Source organism: Budorcas taxicolor, chromosome 18 (genome assembly GCF_023091745.1).
Source record: "Budorcas taxicolor isolate Tak-1 chromosome 18, Takin1.1, whole genome shotgun sequence".
Taxonomy (NCBI): Eukaryota; Metazoa; Chordata; class Mammalia; order Artiodactyla; family Bovidae; genus Budorcas; species Budorcas taxicolor.
Genome location: NC_068927.1, coordinates 47,979,542 through 48,002,278, shown reverse-complemented (window position 1 = coordinate 48,002,278; position 22,737 = coordinate 47,979,542). Strand labels below are relative to the sequence as shown.

The 22,737-nt window shown below is 53.3% G+C and overlaps 2 protein-coding genes across 2 annotated transcripts in view; both read right to left on the bottom strand.

The window, feature by feature from the left end:
* Positions 1–38: 38 nt before the first annotated feature.
* Positions 39–1,911, bottom strand: OVOL3 (ovo like zinc finger 3). The gene is made up of 4 exons (XM_052656923.1): positions 1,818–1,911; positions 1,679–1,743; positions 736–937; positions 39–247 (listed from the first exon to the last, which is right to left on the bottom strand). Exons 1-4 carry the CDS (start codon positions 1,909–1,911, stop codon positions 39–41), a joined length of 570 nt encoding a protein of 189 aa, XP_052512883.1.
* Positions 1,912–7,169: 5,258 nt separating this feature from the next.
* The window catches only part of WDR62 (WD repeat domain 62), a 49,781-nt gene continuing 34,213 nt past the window's right edge, over positions 7,170–22,737 (bottom strand). Inside the window, exons 15-32 of the mRNA XM_052655906.1 lie at positions 22,528–22,649; positions 21,719–21,794; positions 20,335–20,446; positions 20,011–20,074; positions 19,181–19,306; positions 16,978–17,111; positions 14,697–14,749; positions 13,281–13,499; positions 11,382–11,509; positions 10,981–11,084; positions 10,517–10,624; positions 10,111–10,245; positions 9,612–9,726; positions 9,389–9,515; positions 9,255–9,306; positions 8,474–9,094; positions 7,528–7,685; positions 7,170–7,433 (exon numbers count right to left, since the gene is read on the bottom strand). Coding sequence (XP_052511866.1) covers positions 7,170–7,433; positions 7,528–7,685; positions 8,474–9,094; positions 9,255–9,306; positions 9,389–9,515; positions 9,612–9,726; positions 10,111–10,245; positions 10,517–10,624; positions 10,981–11,084; positions 11,382–11,509; positions 13,281–13,499; positions 14,697–14,749; positions 16,978–17,111; positions 19,181–19,306; positions 20,011–20,074; positions 20,335–20,446; positions 21,719–21,794; positions 22,528–22,649 — 2,718 coding nt within the window. The remainder of the gene's footprint in view (positions 7,434–7,527; positions 7,686–8,473; positions 9,095–9,254; positions 9,307–9,388; positions 9,516–9,611; positions 9,727–10,110; positions 10,246–10,516; positions 10,625–10,980; positions 11,085–11,381; positions 11,510–13,280; positions 13,500–14,696; positions 14,750–16,977; positions 17,112–19,180; positions 19,307–20,010; positions 20,075–20,334; positions 20,447–21,718; positions 21,795–22,527; positions 22,650–22,737) is intronic.

Sequence of the window (22,737 nt, the reverse complement as noted above, 5' to 3'; positions counted from 1 at the left end):
GTTTATTTCCTTCTCATGGGTTGGACGCCGGGTACAGTCTAGGCAGCACGGTGGAGAGCACGGTGCCGAGCGAAGGCATCGGGCTGCGAGCTGGTGAAGCCACAGTCCTCGCACACGTGCAGCTTTTCACGGCGCTCGCGGTAAGCGTAGCTGGCCGGCTGCCCGTGCACCTTGGCGAGGTGTGCTTCAAGTGAGCAGCGCTGCGTAAATGCTTTTCCACAAGCTCCGCAGCGGAATGGCCGGATCCCTGCACAGGTGGGCCAGAGGGAGGGCAATGATCCCCATACCAGAGCCTCCCCACCCTTACCCTCTGTGAGCATCCCCCGCCACACACACACACATTCTTGCTCCAAATTTGCCAGACCTTGGCCTGCATCCCATCATCTGCTCCCTCTCCACCCAGTGCAAACATGGACCAGACACCTGTGTCCCCACCCTCCTCACTATGATGTTCCCTTTTGTACCCTGCAGTCTGGGACCTGAATCCTGTAACCAGTATCTGTTTTCTCCCCATATCCCTCAGCAGGCCCCCAGCTTGGCACTGCCTAACAACCACTGGCTGGGAGCTGAGGTGCATGGTGTTCCTAGCCTGCTGAGGCCTAAGTCCTGCCCCACAAACACAAGCACCACTTGTGCACAGTACTCAGGTGCTTGGAGTCTCTGAGTCCCCTGCACCTCCCTCCATTTCCTCCCATCCCCCGCAAGCAGCCCCTCCCAGTCCCTGCCACGGCTCACCTGTGTGTGTCCTCATGTGGCGCTTGAGGTCGAAGGCGTCATGGAAGCCCTTGCCACAGCAGTGGCATACGTGGCGACGAGCCGGGCTGTGGCACTTGAGGTGCCGGGTTAGCATGCGTTGCAACGGGAAGGCCTTGGGGCACAGCGGGCAGCCAAGGGTCCCAGGGCTACTAGGGGTGGCAGTCAGAGTGCCCTGGGAGGGCTGTGGGAGGGACAGGGGGGTTAGGACCCCAACTCCCCTCCACTGGATGGAATGAAGTGCCTAGAACCGGGAACCACGGAGGTCTGGTAAGGCTGGAGACTGCAGTTTGTGTGACCAAACACCACCCACAAAGCCTTCCCTGGTCACCCGGCCCCCATCTCCCTTACTTTGTTTTATATTTTTCCATAGTACATACTATCTTCCAATGTATTTTTTCCCCTAATTTTATTATCTATACCTGCAACCCCCACCAGCTGATAAGCTTCAGGAAGGAATGAGTTTTTGTCTTACTCTTAAACATCCATAGCCTAGAACAGTCCTGGCTTCCAGTAAAAATTGAAATAAAACTCCAGCACATTCACATCCCGCCTAGGGCTTTCTTTCCTCCAGGGTACTCACAGCTGAGTATCTCTTCTGAGATGCCTCAAGCTCCTCCTCCACCCCTCATCCTGCTCCTGTCACCTTGTCCAACTCTCTGACATAGATCACCATCCATTTATGGGCCTGAATCTGTTCTGCCCCACTGGGCACAGAATCCCTGGGGAAACAGTGCTTAGGGGAAGGCCTAACAGTGAGCCCACTACTCAGAAAGGAAAGGCATTCCCAGCAGAGAGGGCAGTGGGTGGGCAGGTCCTGAGGCTGGAGGGGTCTGTGGGAGTAAGGGGTAGTCAGGGTCTCTCGAGGCTGAGCGCGGGCAGGGGTGAAACTGAGCAGGGTCTTGGGCGCCTGCTGCAGACTCACCGCTGCCCAAGAGTCCCCGAGGCCGGAAGTCCGGTGTGCTGGCGGCCCCCCCAGGTTGCTGCAGTCTGAGGAGAGAAACCAGGTGGTCATGCTTTATGTCTCCCCTGCCCCTCACCTCCAGGCCCAGGGAGGGGCCCACCTGGGACATAGGCGTCTCCCCGGAGCTGGTCAGGCAGGTGGTCCCAGTTGGGCGGCTGTGGACGCCGACTCCTGACCAGAAAGGCACGGGGCATCACCTCTGGGAACAGGGCAACAGCTCCACACACGCGGCTGCTTCCTCCACCTGCTGTCAGACCTCAGGTCCAGGATGACTCTCCCAGGTGGGAAGGGAGGGGGAAGCCCCAGAGAAGCCTTGTTCGCGCCATGCAAATTTCCTGACAGGCCCTGGGGGCAGACTTGGCCAGCTCTGGTTACCTCTGCCTTAGGTCCTGCCACTCCCGCTTCTCCTCTGCCAAGTTTCCCAGCGCACTCTCCAGCCTCCAGGGAAAGACAAGGCTTAAGTCCTCTGAGGAGGTGCAGCAGGGCAAGATGGAACCTAGGTGGCTCTTGAGGCGTGGGGAGAGGAAACAGAGAACCCAGTGAGGCTGAGTGTCTTTCCATAGTACCAGCAGGGCCCAGGACCAGAGGGTCTGTTTGCCAAGCAAATTAGTCACTACCGGACATCCACCAGCCTGCTTGTTTATTCAAATCACAGCAGCTGTATGAGGAATCAGGGGAGGGGGTGCCTGTGATTGCTCCAGAGGGTGGAGGGACAGCAGGGTCTACTTAGTAAGATCAAAGTGAGACTCCATGCTGAGCATCGTCAAGAAGAAGCTCTACCTTTCTGATCCTCAGAGGGTAAGAGCTGATGGTCAGCCAGAAGCACTGTTCAAGCATAGGGGATGTTACAGTACTGGTTTATTCATCGTCCAGGGGCTTCCCAGGTGGTGCCAGTTGTAAACAACCTGCCTGCCAATTCAGGAGACACAGGAAACTTGGGTTCAATTCTTGAGTCGGGAAGATCCCCTGGAGAAGAAAATGGCAACCCACTCCAGTATCCCTGCCTGGAGAATCCCATGGACAGAGGAGCCTGGCAGGCTACAGTTCATGGGGTCACAAAGAGTTGGACATGACTGAGCGACTGAATGTGCACCTGCATGTGGGCACACACACACACACACACGCACACACACTAGTCCAGCTCCTAGTAACTGGGACACCACTCCCCCACCCTCCTATGGTTCAGGAACTAAAAGAGGGGTCACGTGACATAGCCAGAGGCTCCCAGGACCCTAACCCCAGCACTCTGGCCAGGCTCTGTTCTAGATTGGTCATTGGTTTCTTAGCCAGGGGTTAAGGATTTTGAATATTCTCCTGCAGTTAACTTTTTTTTTCACTTATTCACCTACATTTTCCTGAGATCCAACAACAGACCAGGCCTACCTTAGCACTGAAAATGAAGACACAACCTGGTCCATGGAGGAGATACCCAGAATGACCAAGGCTATGGAGCACAGACAGAGGGACCCAGCTTCAGTGGGGAAAAGCCAGGGGGCTCAGGGGACCCAGAAGAGGCTCCTGATTCAGTCTAAGGGCTCAGGGATGACTTTCCAGGTGTGAAACTTGATGGAAGAAAAGGTTGCTGATAAACGGAGGGCTCTCCAGGCAGAAGAACAGTCTGTAAAAGGCTTGGTGGTGGAAGAAGCAATATTTATTCATTTCTTCACATTCCTGGAGAGTCAGTCCTGCTAATGCATTTTCAAAAACAAGGGAGTTTAGCACTGGAAGTCTGCGGCCCAGAGCTTTGCTATTTTATCTCCACGGAACCTGGGCCAAGCCATGTCTAGTTGAGCCTGTTTCTTCATCTGGAAATGGGACTGATGTGTCTTCCTACCACTGGTTTGTGTTGAAAATCCATGTAGGTCACCAGGCGGGGATGCTTTGCATAGAATCTGGCATGTGACAGAGATAAATGGGGGTTGTTTAAAGTCTTTTTTTTTTTTTTTTGGCCACATAGCCATCATGATGCAGGATCTTAGTTCCCCAACCAGGGATTGAACCTGCCTCCTCTGCAGTGGAAATTTGGGAGTCTTAACCACTGGACCACCAGGGAAGCCCTGTTTCAAAGTCTTGAAAGGTGGGGTGGCTAGGAAAGCATCTGAGTTTCAATCACCCGTGAAATGTGATTTTAGGTGTCTCCATCTCTCAATTGCTGGACTTTACGCAATGTGCCTGGCATGCCTAGCCCAGGTCTGGGGGCCCAGTATCTAGGACCTGTCGGTTGTGGAGTGCAGGGCCCAGAGGCACTGAAGAACGAGCCGGTGAATGGGTTATGGGAGCCATTTTGTGGCTCTCTGCTGTCTAGTTTTCCATGCCCAACACCAGGTCTCTTGGGACAACTGGTTCCTGAGTTGTTGCTGAAAACACATTAGGGAAAAACCCTGGGCTTGGGGGTCTTTACTTGCCCCCAATCCCCTTCCAGTCCTGGGTCCGGAGGCTGACCGGGGTGGGAAGCATCACCTGGACCCCTGTGCCTGCTGGCTTTCCGTAGGATTTGGTAATGGGGGGCCCCACAGAAGACGGAGCCCCCCTTGCCAGGGTCACAGCTCCCCTCAGGGCAGCCCCCTCTCTGGGTTCCACTTTGCTCCCTGTGCCTTCTGGCCTGAGCAGCAAGGAATAGCTCTCCTCCAGTACCATCCTAGGGTACTGTACTGGCCCTGAGGTTCCCCTGTCCACTTCTTTACAAATGATCCCTCTGCTGAACTCTCTTTGAAATATCCCACATGAGCATGCTTCCTGCTCGGACACTGCTGCATGCACACATATTCACCAGCAGTGGTTCCTTTTTCAAAAATATTTATTTGGCTGTGCGGGGTCTTAGTTGTGGCGCTCTGAATCTTCTAGTGGCGTGCAAACTCTTGAGTTGCAGCATGTGGGATCGAACCTGGGTCCTCCACATTAGTAGTGCAAAGTCCTACCCACTAGACCACAGCGAAGCTCTAGCAGTGGTTTCTTAACCAGTTGGTTTGTCTAAGGAAAGTCTTGTCCTTCCAGGACTGAAGAGCTTGGCGAAGGTGGAGACTGGCAGACACACTGCCCGCCCACCCTCCCTTTGTGTTGAAAGAACCCAATTTTGCTGAAACAGTAACATGCCCAGGAACGAATGGCTGAATCAAGTAAATTAAAGCCATTTCCATTCCTGTTGCCTGCAACTGCCCTGAAAGGGAAGGGCATCTAAGGTCTGGCACTTTCCCCCCACAACCTTGGTGGGTGCCCAGCTTTGTGCCTTTGCTCCTAGTTAGGGGAGGGTGTATGCTGGGAACCACGGCAGCTGTGTTGCCACCATGAGGGCCCAAGCCAGGGAGTGAAACGCAGACTCACAAAGGGTGGAATAGAGCAGTAACAGAATCCAGAGTAACAAATGTCCCTACAGCTTGGGGCCCCTTAAGCCAGGTGTTTGCTTCCTGGAGTTGAAGACCTTAACTATGATACCAGGTGGAAGGAGGGGGAAAATCCACGAGGGACAGAGGCTCAAGGTGGTCCCCTTGGTGTTCAGTCACCTCAGAGATTTTACAGCTTTGGCTGAGCCAGGCCAGGGCGGGGAGAGTGGTCTTCAGTCTTGAGGGGTGGTCTGTGAACCCAGGTAGGGAGCCTCCCGGCAGAAATGCGGCCCACCTACGTGTCCTGGGCTGCCTGGGCTCCCTAAGGCAGGAAGAAGGAGGGGAACCTTGTGAAATAAGCAACACTGGGCATCTCACAAACACCAAGATCAGGGATTTTATTTAGAGAAAAACCTGTATTGTGAATGTGTCTTGGATTTAAATTTTCTTTTTTAATTTTAATTTTGGTTGCACTGGGTCTTTGCTGCTGTGCAAGAGCTTTCTCTAATGGTGGCAAGCAGGGGCTACTCTTCATTGTGGTGCATGGGCTTCTCATTGCGGTGGCTTCTTTTTGTCATGGAGCACAAGTTCTGAGCAAATGGATTTCAGCAGTCATGGCTCGGAGGGCTCTTTAGAGCACAGGCTCTGTTGAATGTGGGATTCCCTTCATTGGCAGACAGATTCTTAACCACTGGATTATCAGGGAAGTCCCAGATTAAAATGACTTAAAACATCAAGGCCCTGCCTGGTAGGACCCATTTTTCCTCCCACCTCCTCTCCTACCATCTCCTTGAGCCCACTGCATTCCAGCCTCCTGGCTTCATTGCTATTCCTTTCATCCTCATATCTGAGCCTACCACGGGGCCTTTGCACTAGCAACTCTCTCTGCCTAGATACTTGCCCAATTGTACACACTGCCTGTCCCCTCTATCAAGCCTCTGCTCCAATGTCACCTAAGAAAGGCCTTTAACCAGCACAGTGACTGTGAGATCCTTCCGTTTACCTGCAGTTACACAGTTATCGTATTAATTCCTATCTTTTGTTCTCTAGAAGGTAAATGCACAATGCTCTGCTTGACCACTGCTTGTTCCTTGCTCTACTCCTAACAGTGCAGAACAGTGATGGGAGATGGGACCAGGAATTTCCTGGGGGCTGGGAAGACTTTTCAACAACTGCATAATTAGTTCAGTGTTTACGGGGCCAACAGAGGGCCACATCCTCAGGCTGAAGGGCCTGGCTCTACCACCAGGCAAGCCTGGGTTTGAGTCTTAGCTCTGTGGGGCCTTAGGCATGACCCCGGATATCTCTCTGAACCTGTTTCTGGAGAGCCATGATCACATTAGAGCCTGGAGGAACTCACAGGCAAGTGGGGGTTCAGGCCCCACAGAACACGTGATAGGACTGGGCTTCAGGGTAGGGCCCTGCTCCTGCTGCGCTTCCTTTTGTAGACTCAGGACAGTGAAGGCTTTTGTGGCCCCAGTAGTGTCTTCTCAGCAGATACACCACGTGGCTAGATGCCTGCTGCCTGGGGAGGCTGGTCCCAGAGCTGGAAGCCCATGGGATGTTGGAGCTGGACACAGTCCTGCTGGTGAAGGAATTACTGGCTCCAGCTGTTGGGTGGCCTGGGCTGGATTGTCCAGTAGCCGAGCCTGTTTGTCCTTCCTCACTTTCCCCTGCTGCAAATGGGAACAAAAGCCTGGAGCTCATAGGATCCAGTGTGGGCCTGGCCCAGGGGCCGTGAGACAGTGTTGTGGGGATATGTGAATTGGTGGCCAGCATCTGGCACACGGTGGTCATAGCGGCTCCAGTGGGTTCTTGGGCATTGGGAGGGGGCAGGGAAGAAGGGCTGGCCCCTCCCTAGGAGCCAGCAGCTTGGTGGGCTGGGGACAGGCGATGTGGGAGCCAGGTGCTGAGGTCATCACTCCTGCAGTGCCCAAACAGTCCTGTGCGCCCCACGACCGGTGAGTTCCCTGGGCTGTCCTCCTCCCCTCTCTCCCCACATCCATCTGAATGGGGCTTTGTGGACGCACCAGGACAGGCACCAGGTGCCACTTCTGCAAGCTGTCTGTTTATTTGCTTAAAATACCTATTTCCTCAGAAACACAGGGCTGCGGCGGAGAGGTTGCTGGCCCTCAGTCCCCACGTGCCTTCCTCCTCACGGCCTGCACCAGCAGCTCTGAGTAGTGTTCCAGCAGGGCACGCAAATCCGGGCTGGCCAGGGGGCACAGGGTAGGCGGGGAGGGAGCACCTGGGCTGGGCGGGGCCTGGGCTGTGGCCACATCCGTCCCCACCAGCCAGTCACTAGCCTCTAACTGGCTGTGGATCCAGAGGAAAGTGGAGGCCAGCTCAGTTTGTGCCTGCCGCTGTTCGGCGTTCACCTCATCACTGGAGACCATCTGCAAGGGGCGCCCACCTTGTTAGGGGCCACCTGGGCCAGGCAGTGCCAGGGAGCCCCTCAGCCCTTTCCCCTGACCCTGGGGCTTGGCTCACCAGGTGGTAAAGGTCCAGGGCTTCCTGGAAGGCAGCCTGCAGTCTGTGCACGACAGTCCCCACATTGCTCAGCTCCAGGGGGTCTGGGGGCAGGAAGCTGGTTGGCGCCCTGGGGTCCTCCCAGTGTCCAGGGCAGTCCTGGACTGGACTGGGCACTTCTGGGGGTGGAAGGGAGGAAATGAGAAAGACACTTTTACTCCTCAGCTGATCTGAAGAGGCCAGGGTGGCTGGGCCGATCCCAACTGTTGTCCCCTTTTCCTGGGACACTTTCCTCAGTCCCCAGGGCTCCTTTCCCAACCCTCCTGCAGGTCTCTGCTCAAATGCTATCTTCTCGCTGAAACCTTTTCTCATCATTCACCATCCATCAGCCACCTGTCACTCCCTAAACCCTTTCTTTCTCTTCCTTCTCTCCATAGCGCACCTCGCTATGATACACTTAACCCTTTCCTTATAGATTTAGTCTGGTCAGGGAAGGGGGCACAATTCTTGAGGCGCTAGCCTACTGCGTTTCCCCTTTGTTTGCCTGGCAAAGTAATAAAGCCACTCTTTCCCTCTCCTTAAAATAAAAAAATTTAGACAGGGCATCTCCCCCAGTTAAGGTATTAATTTCTGTAGTCTCATTTACCACCAGCTCCCATGGATCGGGAAGATCTCCTGGAGAAGGGCACGGCAACCCACTCCAGTATTCTTGCCTTGAGAACTACATGGACAGAGGAGCCTGGCAGGCATTGGTCCATGGGGTTGCAAAGAATTGGACACGACTGAAGCGACTTAGCACATCCATGTCCCCAGGGCCCAGAACAAAGCCCAATATATACAAGTAAGCACTAAATATGTAAGGAAATGAATGAATGAATGGCACAGCACCTGTAGCCTTTGGAGCTGAGCTAGCTGTTACATGGGATGAGCTTAGGGGCCAATCCTTCATCCTAAGGATGCTACTTACCAGGGCTGGGCTCCCGGAGAGAGGCGATGCTGCCAAGCACCCGAGGCCTGGCCTCTGGGAGCGGGGGACTGTCGGGGAGGACAGGCGTATCGAGGTGCACAGGGGCCAGGAACCTTGGGAGAAAGGCGGACTTGTGCAGCCTCGAGGTGATCCCATCTGCAGGGCTGTGGGCTGGGAAACCATCTGTCGTAACAGTGACATTGCACTCGGTGTCCACAGGCTCCTGGGACCAGACACACGTGGTGGGAGGCTCCAGTTGGGGTGGGGGCAGCAAGAGCCTGTCACAGATGCTTGACAGGCTGAGTTTCAGGCTGGCGCGGGCCTCATGGTTGCCCCGGGAGGGCAGGGCAGGTTCTCGGCCCTCGCTGTCAGAACTGTGTGTCACTGTAGTGGTGACAGCCTGGCACTCCTGGCTCAGGGAGGCCAGCTCCTCCAGGGAAATGCTGCGGGACATCTTGGCATGGGAACTGGCAGTGGCCTCCATGTGGGAGCGGGTGGTGGGGGTGTGGACACCGTGAGCCAGGCCTGCAGCGGGTAGGGCTGTGGGTGCTGGTGGCTTCTTGTCTGTGGGCAGCGCAGAGGAGGAGGGGATGCAGGGCGCCAGGCCCGTGAGGCAGGGGGCTGGAAAGGAAGCAGGTGACTTGCTCTCACAGCCCAGCTCAGGGCTGACAGACAGGGGCCCCCACCCGGCGTGGCTGCATGGTCCGAGTGGCCCCTGGCCATCCCCACCATGGCTCAGTGAGCCACACAGGGCTTTCCACCGGGAGATGGGGACACTCACACAGTGGGGCCCACACCTCCAGCGTCTCCTCAGCCTTTCCTCCAGGAACAACCTACAAACACAGCCCTGCAGTGAGGACAAGGCCTCCCGGCTCCCAAGCCCCGTGTCTCGAGGGAGGTGGCCCCAGTACTCACGTTGGTCCTGACTGGGGAGGTGGAGCCAGCACCCACTCTTGGGGGCTCGCCCTGGAGGTCCGTGAGTCTGACCTCTGAGGACTTCACGAGGTGCCGGGGAAGTCGGGAAGGGAAGGTGTGGGGAAACCTGTTAGGTAAACAGGTGGCAGTGGCTGCCCTCAGGGTGCTCAGGGGCACACAGTCCCGCCCTGCCGGGAGAGTTCACTAATTCACCCGCGCCTACCTGGATGTCTTCTGAAGGCGGGAGAGGAACTGGGCTGAGATGCTCAGTCGGGGGTTGAAGAAGTCATCCTCGGTCTCAGGGGCTTTCAGGTCTCTCAGGGATCCGAGGAAGAGCTCTAGGGCAAGATGCCAAGGGAGCCCTCAGAAACCCTCCAGCCAGCCAGCCCTGGGCCCAGGCAGACCCCACAGACCAGCAGACAGATCCTCAGAGACCCTCAACAACAGATAACATGGGGCTTCCCTGCCGGTCCAGGAAAAGATCCCACATGATGCAACTGAGACCCGATGCAGTCAAAAATAAAAAGCAGACAACACACACCTTGGGAGCAAATCGAGCTGGTAGAGGATACTGTGCTGCTCAGTCCCTAACTAAAAAGTAAAATGCACGCCCTCCCACCACTCTCGCCAGCCCTGCCAGGGAAAGCCGCACCCTGGGGACGTCCACACTGAGCCCAGTCCTCGGTGCCCCCAGGCAGGTGTCAGAGAGGGGCAGGGCTTACCCTCAGGGTGGGCATCAGTAAGCGTCTCGAAGTGGTGGCGGAGGAACTTCTCTTGCTCAGGGGTCTGGGGCAGGGAGCTGTTGGATATGCCTGGCACCTCGGGCCTGGGCAACTCTCCTGCAGTCCCTGGGCATCCTGGGCAGAGGGCGTGGGCAGGGGAGAAACGTCAACACCATGAGTCATGGAAGACGCCCTGAGAGAGCCACCAGCCGTTTAACGATGGAGGAAGCTGGACTCGCCCATCACACACCCTATGGCCACCAGGCGGAGAAGGCGGGGCTAATGGCTGTCTTCTAGGGGAGGGAATTGGGGGTGCAGGACTGATGTATGGCCAGTGGTTATATATTACAGCCATCACTCGGCCAGGCCCACGCACCGCCCTTTTCTGCATGTGGCCGCTGCTTACCTGGTATGGGGGGCATTGTGTCAAACTGAGGTTCTGGGTCTGGCTGTGGAGGAGAGGAATGGATGGTGGTGAAGCTGCACTCCAAGTCAGCCTCTGACTCCCCTGAGTCTGGAAGAGAGTGGCTAGGGTCAGGGGCCCAAAGCTGGGCCCTGACTGGGTGAGTCAGGTAAGGAGGCTACAAGTTTCTGGGCTTCAGTTCCCTCATCTGAAGAAGGGGGACTATAGGACCCATGCCCTATTTTATGGACCAGCAAGGCTACACTTCAAGAGAGATGCAGAGCTGGGCTCCCACTGGTGGGCAGCTGGGCTCCAGAAGTCTCGGGTGAAGACAGCAGGGATGATGTCTGTCTCTATGACAGACTCTGAGCTTCAGGAAGACTGGGTCACAGTCACCATCAGTGCCCAGAAAGGGGTCTGGCCAGATGAAGAGATGACTGCAAGGTGTCCTGCTGGTGCTCACTCACCCTCAGGTGGACTCCGGTCCTTCGAGCCGATTGAGGGGACCGGGAGGAAGGGGTTCCCTTGCTGGTCTCCGCGCGCCTCCACTACCTCCTCCGCACAGTACTCACTGCATGCCAGGGGTGAGGGATGGGTAGGGAGATGGAAAAATGACACACTGGTTAGTAAACACCTGGCCCCTACCCAGAAGCCCTGGACATCTGCACCTGCTCCTGCTGGGAGCACAGCCTCGCCTCTCCTGCCAGCACCAAAGGCGGCCTCCATGCACCTCCTCTTGGAACCAGGGAAACAGGTTGCAGCCTCAGCCCTCTGCCTCCCTCCCTCAGGCCCACTGGGAGAGCGGAGCGCAGTTCTTCCAGGGAGTGCCTACTAGTCGAGGCTTCCTCTCTCCAACTAAGGAACTCACCTGTCCCTCCCTGTGACTGTCACCTCTGTCTCCGGGGGGCAGGTGATGAGCTCGCTGGCCTCAGAAGACTCTCGCTGTGGGGGTGACAAGGAAGGGTGCCCGCAGCCATCCTCCTGGGGATTCTCGGACTGTGGGTGAAGACAGCTCAGCCTCAGAGGCAGCCGTGATCCCCGGGCCCATGTCAGCTGCAAGGCCTGCCACCCACACCGGTGGCGACGGGAAGGATGGCAGGCCTCACTGTCGGATGCTCCCTGTGAGGCAAGACCTGGGCGGGGCCGTACTGAGCTTGCTTTCTGCTGCTCCTCCATTTCATCTGCCCCTTTACAGATAAGTAATAGGTATGGCTCCCCCCCATAAGAGTCTATTCATATGAAGTTCAAGAACAGGCAAACCAATCCATGGGGACAGAGGTCAGCATGCTGGTTACTTCACTGAGGGTACTGACTACATGGGCAGAGGGGTCCTCCAAGATCAAGAGGCAGAAAATGCTCTACATACTTTGACTTAGGGGGTGGATACCTAAGTGTGTATACAGGTATTCAGCAAACTGTGGTTTTAGGACCTGTGCACCTAATTGTACTTATATCATGCCACATATTAAGTCTTTGTGACCCTATGGACCACAGCCCACCAGGCTCCTCTGTCCTTCACTATCTCCTGGAGCTTGCTCAAACTCACATCCATTAAGTCAGTGATGCTATCTAACCATTTTTGCCTCTGCTGCCCCCATCTTTCCTCCTGCCCTCAATCTTTCCCAGCATCAGGGTCTTTTCCAGTGAGTTGGCTCTTTGTATCCGGTGGCCAAAGTACTGAAGCTTTAGCTTCAGGATCAGAAAACTTACATAAGAAAACTTGTATCAAAAAGGAATTTTGTTTGGAAAATAACAGAATAAGATCTAAAGATGTGTTAGCACCTTTTTAGGCCCAGACTCTGTTTATGGCCCTGGATAACTGTAAAAGCCCTCTGAGGGCTTCTTTTTTTAATGACCATTTTTAACTTTTTAAAAAAATTATTTTTTGGTCTTGTCCCACAGCATGTGAGATCTTAGTTCTCTGATCAGGGATCAAACCTGTGGCCCCTGCTTTGGAAGTGTGGAGTCTTTTTTAAGATATTGTTTTGTTTTTATTTATTTGGCTGTGCTGGGTCTTTGCTGCAGTGTGAGAGATCCTTAGTTGCAACATGTGGGATTTAGTTCCCCGACCAGGGATTGAACCCTTATCCCTTGCATTGTGAGCCTGAAAGACATCTTAGCCACTGGACCACCACAGAAGTCCCTTGAAGTGTAGAATCTTAACCACTGGACCACCAGGAAAGTACCTATGACCATTTTAAAAAATGACTTTTTGATATCCTTTTTCTTGGTCATCTTTTTTTTTGTCTTTTTGGAAATGATCGTATTTTTAAAAACCAAAGACCAGAGAATTGAGAATCAAGCCTTGCTGCAAGTTACATAGCCAGGAGTGGGTAGGCCCAGGGCACCACCTGCTCAAACGCCCTCCACTCAGGTACAGGCCTGCCCTTGGGCCCAAGCTCTGATCCCCAAGTGAGTGCCTCCCTGACTCTTGGTCTGCTCTGGACGTTTCCCTGTGCACCAGGCCCAGGGCTCATCCACCTGCTCACTGCTATCTCGTTACCCTCTCACATCCTTGGAGTGGCATCTGCCTGCTAAGTTGCTTCAGTCTTGTCTGACTCTTCGTAATCCTATGGACTACAGCCCACCAGGCTCCTCTGTCCAAGGGATTCTCCAGGCAAGAATACTGGAGAGGGTTGCCATGCCCTTCTCCTAGAGTGGGATGATCAATCTTATTTTCAAAATGCACGCGTGCTGAGGCCCGAGGTCCTCGACCGGCGGCTGTGGTATGTGTGCTATGGGTGGGGCTTGGGCCAGCAGTCCATACCTCGCTCAGCAGGCCTGCCAGTCTCTGTGACTCCATCGCATCCAGGATGGAATCCTCCAGGCTCTCGGGCTTCATGGGGGTGAAGTAGCAGTCCAGGTCCCTGGCATCCAGGATGGTCTTAAGAGGCTCCTGGTCAGCCCGCTCTGCCCAGCGGCCATGCGGCTGGTAGCTGCGCCTGGCATGGAAGGCTGTGCTGTCTGCGGCGTCGTCATCTCCTAGCTGAGGGGACAAGGGGACGCTCAGGCAGAAGGCCAAGTGCTTGCTAATTCCAGTGAGGGTGAGGAACACTGCACAGACCCTCTTCCAGCCTTGTGGCTTTAAACCTCACTCAGAAACAACTTGCAGGTATCTGTCTAAAGCAGAACCTTGCTATTTTTTTTTTTTTGCCATATCACATGGCTTGTGGGATTTTAGTTCCCTGACCAGGGATTGAACCTGCACCCCCTGCAGTGGTGGCACAGGAGTCTTAACCACTGGAACGCTCAGAAGTCCCGAACCTAGCTCTAAACTTCAGAAGTCCTCATGCAACTGCTCCCCATCTCCACATAGATGTTTAGCAATCTTTCAAAGCAAACATGTTGAAGACAACTGACCCTTCCCTCTAAACCAACTCAACCTAAAGTCTTCTATCTCAGTGATTCTTCCCAGCTACTCAGGCCCCAAAGCTTCAGGTCCTCCTTCTTCCTCTTATTCTGTCCCTCACACTTCACATTTCTGCAACTCTACCACTCAAACACACCCACGATATGTACACTTTTCTTCTCTGCTGCTTCCCTGATCCTGCTTACCACTGCCTCCTACTAAGACTTGCTTGGCAGACAGTAGAAGGATGGGTGCTTGAGAACCTGGGCTCTGGAGCCAGCCTTCTAGGGTCAATCCCACCTTCTCTAATTCCTAGCTGTGTGATCCTGGGGAAGTTACTTAACCGCTTTGGGCCTCAGTTTCCTATCGGTGAAATAACAGGGGATATGAAGAGCCCAGACATCAATGATAATTAAATAATACATATAAAAGACTCAACAGAACCTGTACAGAGCAAGTGTGCTGTGAATAATTATTATTGTTTTAGTCGCTAGGTTGTGTCTAACTCTTTGTGAGCCCATGGACTATAACCCACAAGGCTCTTCTGTCCATGGGATTTCCCAGGCAAGAATACTGGAGTAGGTTACCATGTCCCTCTCCAGGGGATTTCCCGACCCAGGGATCAAACCTGTGTCTCCTGCCTTGGCAGGTGGTTTCTTTACCACCGAGGCACCAGGCTAGGCATGCAGTAAATACCTGTGGCATGAATGAAGGGCTGTCTAATCAGAGACTGAAACCATGATAAGGATTCTCCGTGGAAAGTAAAGACATGAGGGGGAAAGGGCACCTGTACTTTGTTAGCCTCTAAGTGTCCCGCTCCCCGGGCAGACTCACCAGCCGCTTCGCCCAGAGCGGCAGCTTGCCGTTGGTCAGCAGGCACTGAGGATCTGAAGAGACACAGAACATCCGTGAAAACAGAATACACAAGTCAAGAGACCACAACACAAAGAGGCAGCTTCTCCAGAGACCACACAGGAAACGACACATCCAAAGACGGCTGGCCTCGTTAGCTGTCAGGGAAAGGCACATTTGTTTTCAAGAGTTCTGTTTTGATGAGGACCATTTTTGAAGTCTTTACTGAATTTGCTAACAATATTGCTTCTGCTGTCTACATTCAGTTTCTTTTTGGATGTGAGGCACGTGGGATCTTAAGTCCCCAACCAAGGATCAAATCCACAGTCCCTGCCTTGGGACGCGAAGTCTTCACCACTGGACCACCGGGGAAGTCTCATGGGAAATGCAAATTTAAACAATGGGATATATTTTCCCCACGCACACTAAATCGCTTCAGTGGTGTCCAACTTTTTGTGACCCTATGGACCATACTCCTCTGTCTGTGGGATTCTCCAGGCAAGAATACGGGCGTGGGTTGCCATTTCCTCCTCCAGGGGATCTTCCTGACACAGGGATCGAACCCGCATCTCTTACGTCTCCTGCATTGGCAGGCAGGTTCTTTACCACTAGCTTAAGATTGACCAAAATTAAAAGGCTTCAAACTATCAAGTACTGGCAAAAGTATGAGGAAATAGCGGGCTTAATACTGACTGCTGGCTGGGGCCGTCACTGGATTTGGAGGGCCCTTGGGGATATCTTTTAAAATAAGAAGTGTATTAATCCTGGGATCCAGCAGCGCCTGTCCTTGAACTTCGTCCTAGAGAAACACCCTCACACATGGCCAAGGAGGTGGCATTGGGCGGGGGTGGGTGGTCAGCACAGCCTCGTTCACAACAGTGTAAAGTCAGAAAACACCCAAATGGGGGAGAAGGCTCAAGAGGGGCTATCTGTATACATACAGCTGAGTCACAGTGTTGTACAGCAGAAACTAACACAATGTTGTAAAGTAATTATACTCCAATTAAAAAATAAGAGTAAATAAATAAAGCTTTAAAAGAAGAAAGAAAATATCTCGGTGAGAGAAAAAAAGATACAGAAGAATATCTGAAGTCTAATAGAATTTGTAGACATAGATGCTCCCTGTGTATATTATGTATATTAATGTTCAGAAAAAGGCCTGAAAGGATCCACACCAAAATCCTAAGAGTGGCCACCTTAGAAGAGACGTTGGACTGGATGTGAGGGTGGTGACAAAGAGAATGAGCTTACTCTCTCGTTTTTTCCCCAGGTTGAATTCTCACATGGCTGCTGCCTACCAATCAGCCATCCAGGGGGCCTTTGCCTGTTTCCTCCCTGTTGGCAGAGCCCACCAGCTTCACTAAGAGCACATAGGCTAGCCACCATTCCCAACTTCTCTCACAGCTGGAGCTATCATGGCCAACATGACCGGCAAGAAGCCTGCAGGGGCTTCTGGGAAAGAAGAAGCCCCATAAAGGTGATTCCAGGAGGGGAATGTCCTCTTCGATCATGTCTCTGATGGCTGGAACTTCAGCAGCCATCTTGCAACATGAGGGCTGACGCCAAGGCAATATGCAAGGAGGCAGGAATTCATGGAGGGCCTGGCCTCTCATAAACTCGCTGAGCCACTTCTCTCCCTTCTGCCTGAACAGGAGGATCTGGTTTGTCTTCTGGCTAACATCACCCTGTTTTTCCCCTGGGACAGCCCCTTACACTCACCCCTGGCCTTTGATCACATGGTTCAAGTGGAGCTGACTAAAGCCTCTGCCCTCAGCGATGACCACACGACTCAGGGCTGGCCAATCACAGTGGCTGGATCAGAAACGGGCTGGTGACTTATAGCAGGAACATAAGTCATGAGCAGAGGACTCCAAACTGTTGGGGAAGAGGTGCTTTCTTCTCTACAGTGTTATAACCTTGAGTTGCTAGGGATACTCTGCCCCTTTAACAGGGAGAGTCTGCCTGAGAGCAAAGTCAACACAGAGAAAAGCAGAGGCAAGAGATGGAGAAACATCTATTTTTTAACGTCACCTGACTACCAGGATCCAGCCAGGCCTGAACCCATACTCTCAAAGTTTCCATTACAGGAACCAATAAATCCTCTTTCTAAATTAAGCCAGTGAGAGTCTAGTTGCTATGACCCTGAAAGAGTCCTGACTGATGTGATTATTGAGTTTCAATATGTGTCAGGCTGTGAAAGTAGTGGCCAAAACCCAGCAATGATCCCTCTGCTGAGAGTTCAAAATAGGGCCCCTTTCCCAACCTGGATCCAAGCTCTCCTTGGATGGGGTCTTCAGCAACTCTTCAGATTCACATTCTTCCTCCAGCTCATCCTCCGTCTGCTCTCCAGGGCTCAGGGAGCAAATCTCACTAGGCACGGATGCATATATCTCCTGTCTGAAGACAAGAAAAAGGATGGCAGGAGAGTGCTGGCGACGGAATGAAACACCAACACTGCAGAGTGGTTTGAATCTTTATATTTTAACCCTTGCTTCTTACAGCTGCTTTATTTTATATCCCTTGCACAACAACCTATAGGGCAAGCTGCCAAGCACTGTGATTCAGAGACTATACAGTGCGCAGGCGCAGGGCGAGATAACCTTTACCTTGACTTATTCACTGCAGCTAAGACTTTGTTTTGGGGAACTTCCTTATCAACTTAGAATCCGTTTTGTCCCTGGGTCCGTTCCTTTTGAGGAATCAGAGAAACATCCTTGTGTGCAAGAAATGTTCTTTTCCCACGGGAACAAACAGGATTCTTAGCTGAACATCTCGTTTGCAAGAATGTTCAGCCCTGGTTGAGAGTCTCGTTTGCAAGCACTTCTCAACCTTCCTTATACCTAGTTCCCTACACTGGTCAGAACATCTCGTTTGCAAGAATGTTCTGCCCTGGTTGAGAGTCTCGTTTGCAAGCACTTCTCAACCTTCTTTATACCTTGTTCCCTACAGGAGAGAAACACAGGTAAATGGGGTGGGGAGACGGGACCTGCCTAGGGCTGGGTCTGTAAGAACACACTCTTGGCTTCTGGTCAACACGGGGCTGGGAGATCTCACCTGCTACAACCCCTCTGCTAGAAACATACTGTCACGATAAATGACATGTAACAAAGGCTGGCCTGGAGAAGGAAATGGCAACCCATGCCAGTTTTCTTGCCAGGAAAATTCCATGGACAGAGGAGACTGGCGGGTTACAGTCCATGGGGTTGCAAAAGAGTTGGACATGACTTAGCAACTAGAAACAACAAAGGTTGGGCTCAAAAAATAAGACAAACTCTTCAAGGCCCACAGCAATGGAATAGAAAGCAAAGCAGATGGTAGGGCATGAGTCCTGAGCTGCTGGCTTCTGTTCCAAAAAGCAGGGTTAGCAATGAGGGCCGAAGAGCTGTCCACTCCCTTGGTGCCTAGATCTGCATCACCTCAAGATGACTGCAGAAAGTGAGGCTCTGTCAGGCCTGGCTCCCAGGGGGAGGCAAAGGCAAAGCCTCAAGACAGAGAGAGAGGACTTCCCTGGTGGCCCAGTGGTTAAGAATCCACCTGCCAATGCAGGGGACAGGGGTTCCAGTCTGGGAAGATCCCCTATGCTGTGGGGCAACTAAGCCTGTGCACCACCAACTACTGAAACCCACGCACCTAGAGCCTGTGCCCGGCAACAGGAGATGCCACTGCAATGAGAAGCCGTGTGTACCTCAAGGAAGAGCATCCCCAGTTCACCACAACTAGAGGAAGCCCGTGTGCAACAATGAAGACCCAGAGCAGCCAAAAATAAATAAATGGAAAAAAAAAAGAAAGAAAGAGAGAGACAGGGACAGCTCCAGGGACAGGAGAGAAGAAAATTTAAAACCTCCCACTCCAAGCGAAACTTCCAAACCAAAATCCCAAATCAAAGACCAGAATAGGAATTCACTCCAAATAAAACTGGTCTTGGAACTTAAAGGCGTAAGAAATAGGTTTAGGAAACTCAGGGATATAAGTGAAACAACAACTTCCATTTAAAGATTAAGAAGACATCTCTGCTCTCCTGGACCCTTCCCTGACCTCCTCCCTCTGCACCAAGGGCTGGGTCGGGGGCCTCCTCTAGTCCCCACAGCCCCGAGGGCTCCACACCAGAGTGCTCACAGGCTCTCCTAGCACTTGTGCTTTTACACTTCAAAGCCTTTCTCATGTGTGTTACTGTAACTTCGTATTCAAAGTCCACTTCCCAGAGAATACATGCAAAAATATAGCTGATTCACTTCCACTATATAACAGAAGCTAACGCAACATGGTAAAACAACTATACCCCAATAAATGAAAACCAAAACCAAAACCCCACAAAGTTCATCTCCTCTTCGAGGCCCTGAGGGCACAAGGGGCAGGGTCTGGGGCCTGGGACTGTCCGGGCCCTGCCTGTGTCCGCAGCCTCACTCCCCACGGGGGCCGGGGCAAGAAGACAGCCCTCTGGTGAATGGATAGGAGGCTGCCAGGACCTGGGGTGGGCGCTCCATGCGCCGTCCTTTGTGTTCTGCTGCTGCTGCTCCCGGTGGTCGATCTCCAGCAAGTGCTGCTTCATGCAGTTGGTGATCTCAGGGCCCAGGTGCCAGATGAAGACACAGCTGCAGAGGCCAAGGAGAGACGCGGAAGGAGGAGGAACGGTGAATACAGAAGTCATCTAACCCACCTGCGTCATCGTAGCCAAGCCCTACTCCCTGGCCTGGAAAATAGCTCCCATCAGCTCAGTGCAGGTCTACACCCTGGTGGGGTCCAGGGCCCCCTAGTAAACCAAGGCTGCTCTGAAGACCTCAAGACCCACGGAAGACAGCCGTGAGGGAGGGTAGTAAATCGAATAGAGTGACAAAAGGGACGCCCTAGGACACCAACCAGGTGCTAAGGAACTGACACATGTCATCTCATTTGACTCTCACCTATGATTCTCAAGGTGGACGCGGGCATCTCTCTCTCTTTTTTTGGCCCCACCATGCAGCATGCAGGATATTAGTTCTCTGAATAGGGATTGAACCCCCTGCCCCCTGCCATGGAAGCTTGAAGTCTTAACCTCTGGACCACCAGGGAAGTCTCGGGCTCATCTCTCTCTTACAGAGGTTCAGAAAGGGGAAATGACCTGCTCAGGGTCACAAGTAAGCAGATCTAGATTTGAACTCAGGGCTTGGCACACTGTCCGGCGAGAGTAAGCTGGCATGCTCAGAGTTCCAGCTGTGGGCACCGGGCTCTAGTGTCTGAGCCCTGGCTCTCCCCATAGGATAGGTCTCACCCTCTCCCAGAGGGAGGCCCTGCTGGGCAGCCTCCAGGCCTTTCCCACCTGTCTCCCGACACGGTGATCAAGTGACGGCAATCATAGGTGAACTTCATGCCGGTGACAATTTCTGCAAGTAGAGCAGAGAAGCTGCATTGGTCTTTTTCACTTCTTTATTAGACTGCACTGGGTCTTAGCTGCAGCATGTGGGATCTTTAATCTTCATTGTGGGATCTAGCTCCCCAACCAGGGATTGAACCCGGGCCCTCAGCATTGGGAATAGGGAATCTTAACTACTGGACCACCAAGGAAGTCCTGCACTGGCCTTCTGAGCTAGAAGGCTGAGTGAGGGCAGGTGGGAAGGGGTCCCAAGCAGAGAGGCACACCCACCTGAATGGCCAAACATCTTGGCAACACACTCGCCTGAGTAGAAGTCAATCACTGAGATGCTTTTGTCAGAGCAGCTCGTGGCCAGGAAGGTGCCGGAGGGGTCCACGTGGACCTGCCGAGAAGAGCGCCCACGTGACACCGGAGTGGCCTCCTTCTTCCCAGAGGCTGGGGTCTCAATATCACAGCCCCACTGACCAAGGACCCCCTTGTGCTGGGTGCTAGGTACGTGGACTCATCCCAAGTTAGCCTCACGACACACCCCATGGTAGGTAGAAGCTCCTGTCCCCATTTCACAGGTAAAGAAATTAACAACCACCACAATGGTACTAATGGCGGCCAGGCCCTGTGCTAAGTACTGTTTGTATGTGGATTTATTTCCCCCACAGACCCCTGTGGTAGAGGCTTAAAAAAAAAATTTTTTTTTAATCCTAATTAAATTAGTTACAGTATTGCTTCTATTTTATGTTTTGGTTTTTTGGCCATGAGACATGTAGGATCTTAGCTCTCTAACCAGGGAATGAACCTACCCACCTGCACTGGAAGGCGAAGTCTTAGCTTTTGGACCTCTGGAGAGGTTCCTATAGAGGCTATTTTTATTTGCATTTTAGAGATGATGAAATAGGATTGAGAGGAGATGACATTTACCCAAGGTCACAGACAGCCCGAGGCAGAACTTTAAGAGGATCTGACTCTGGATATAACAACTCCCCTAGTCCAGAGACTCTTGAGAAGGTTCCCACCTCATTCTGGATAACACAGGCCGGGGGGAAATTTGAAGAGGGACCCCAGACCTCTCTGATTTTTCCCACCACACTCTATTGCCACTCAAACGGAAACCACTTAAATGTCCTCACTTGGGAAAAGTGAAAGAAAGTGGCTCAGTTGCGTCTGACTCTTTACGACCCCATGGACTATAGAGTCCATGGTATTCTCCAGGCCAGAATACTGGAGTGGGTAGCCGTTCCCTTCTCCAGGGGATCTTCCCAACCCAGGGATCGAACCCAGGTCTCCTGCATTGCAGGAGGATTCTTTACCAGCTGAGCCACCAGGGAAACCCAAGAATACTGGAGTGGGTAGCCTATCCCTTCTCCAACGGATCTTCCCAACCCAGAAATCAAAGCAGGGTCTCCTGTATTGCAGGCAGATTACTTACCAGCTGAGCTACCAGGGACACCCCCACTTGGGGAAGGGTTCAGTAAATAAATGTAGAGCTGCTGGGGCCACTCCTGGCTCCCAAGCATCCTTAGTCAGCCAGGCCAGCATGTGATCCACTGATTCCATGCCAAGCAGGACCCATATTTCCGATGGCTCAACAGGGCAGGAAATAGACAGGGGTGTGTGTGTGTGTCTGGCCGTGGTTGCAGCCAGGGCCCCAGTTCCTCACCTTCAGCAGGGACCCCTCGTCACCCTGGGAGCCCTTGTAGCACTTCTTCTGCTTCCCGTTCACGGTGTTGTAGACTCTGGAAGGTGAGGGCAGGAGTGGCTAACATGGCCCCACCCACACCCCTTCTCGTTCCAACCTTGCCTGCTGCTCTCCTCTCCCTGGGAAGCCCCCAGTACCTCTTTTCCTCCGCTGCCTAGATTGAAACCTCGTATCAGGGAATGGGACCCTGTCTCAGGCTGAGGTCATGGAGGTTATGTCTGGCACCCAATTTGAATAAGCAAATGTAGGAGATGGAGAATCTCTTAGGACATGCTCATTCTTCCATATCCTTCCCAGTCTAAGCTCAGATATCCCTTCCTGTGAGCCCTGCTTGAGCCCCAGGTGGGATGGATGTCCTCCCAGGGTCCCCCAAAGCCTTTGGGCTCTCCTCATCCCGGCCCTGACCACTCCATGCTGTCACTATCTGTCTGTCCTCCCCTGCACTCCACGGAGGCAGGGCTAGGGACTCCCTCTCTCTTCTCCGCAAACAGGTACTCAAGAAACGAGGGTGAATGGTTTATGAGCCATGCCAGCACCTCTTGGTTACCCCATGCAGGCTCCTGAGAGCCAGGGAACCCACTGTTGACCTGGAGACAAGGCCTGGGTGAGCCCAGCTCCTAAGAAACACCCACTGGGTCCCTCCACTCCACCCAGCTTCTCAGGGACTGATGGGCAGGGGAGGAAAACTCATGAGAAGACAGACCCACAAAGGCCCTGCCCAGAGACCAGCCAAGGCCAGGCCAACCGAGCCGCCCAGGGCAGCTCCTCACCTCACATTGCGGTCCTGGCAGGCCACGGCCACATACTTCTGGGTAATGTCGATGTCCATGTCATACAAGGTAGTCTTCTCAGCTACGTGGTGGGTACGGACAAAGTGCAGTCCATCTGAGGCCTGGCAAGGCAGATGGGGTGTTTTTTTTTGGCAGATGGGGTTTTCAGAGGACACCCCTGAGGAGCCCCCACATCCAGCCCCCAAGGAG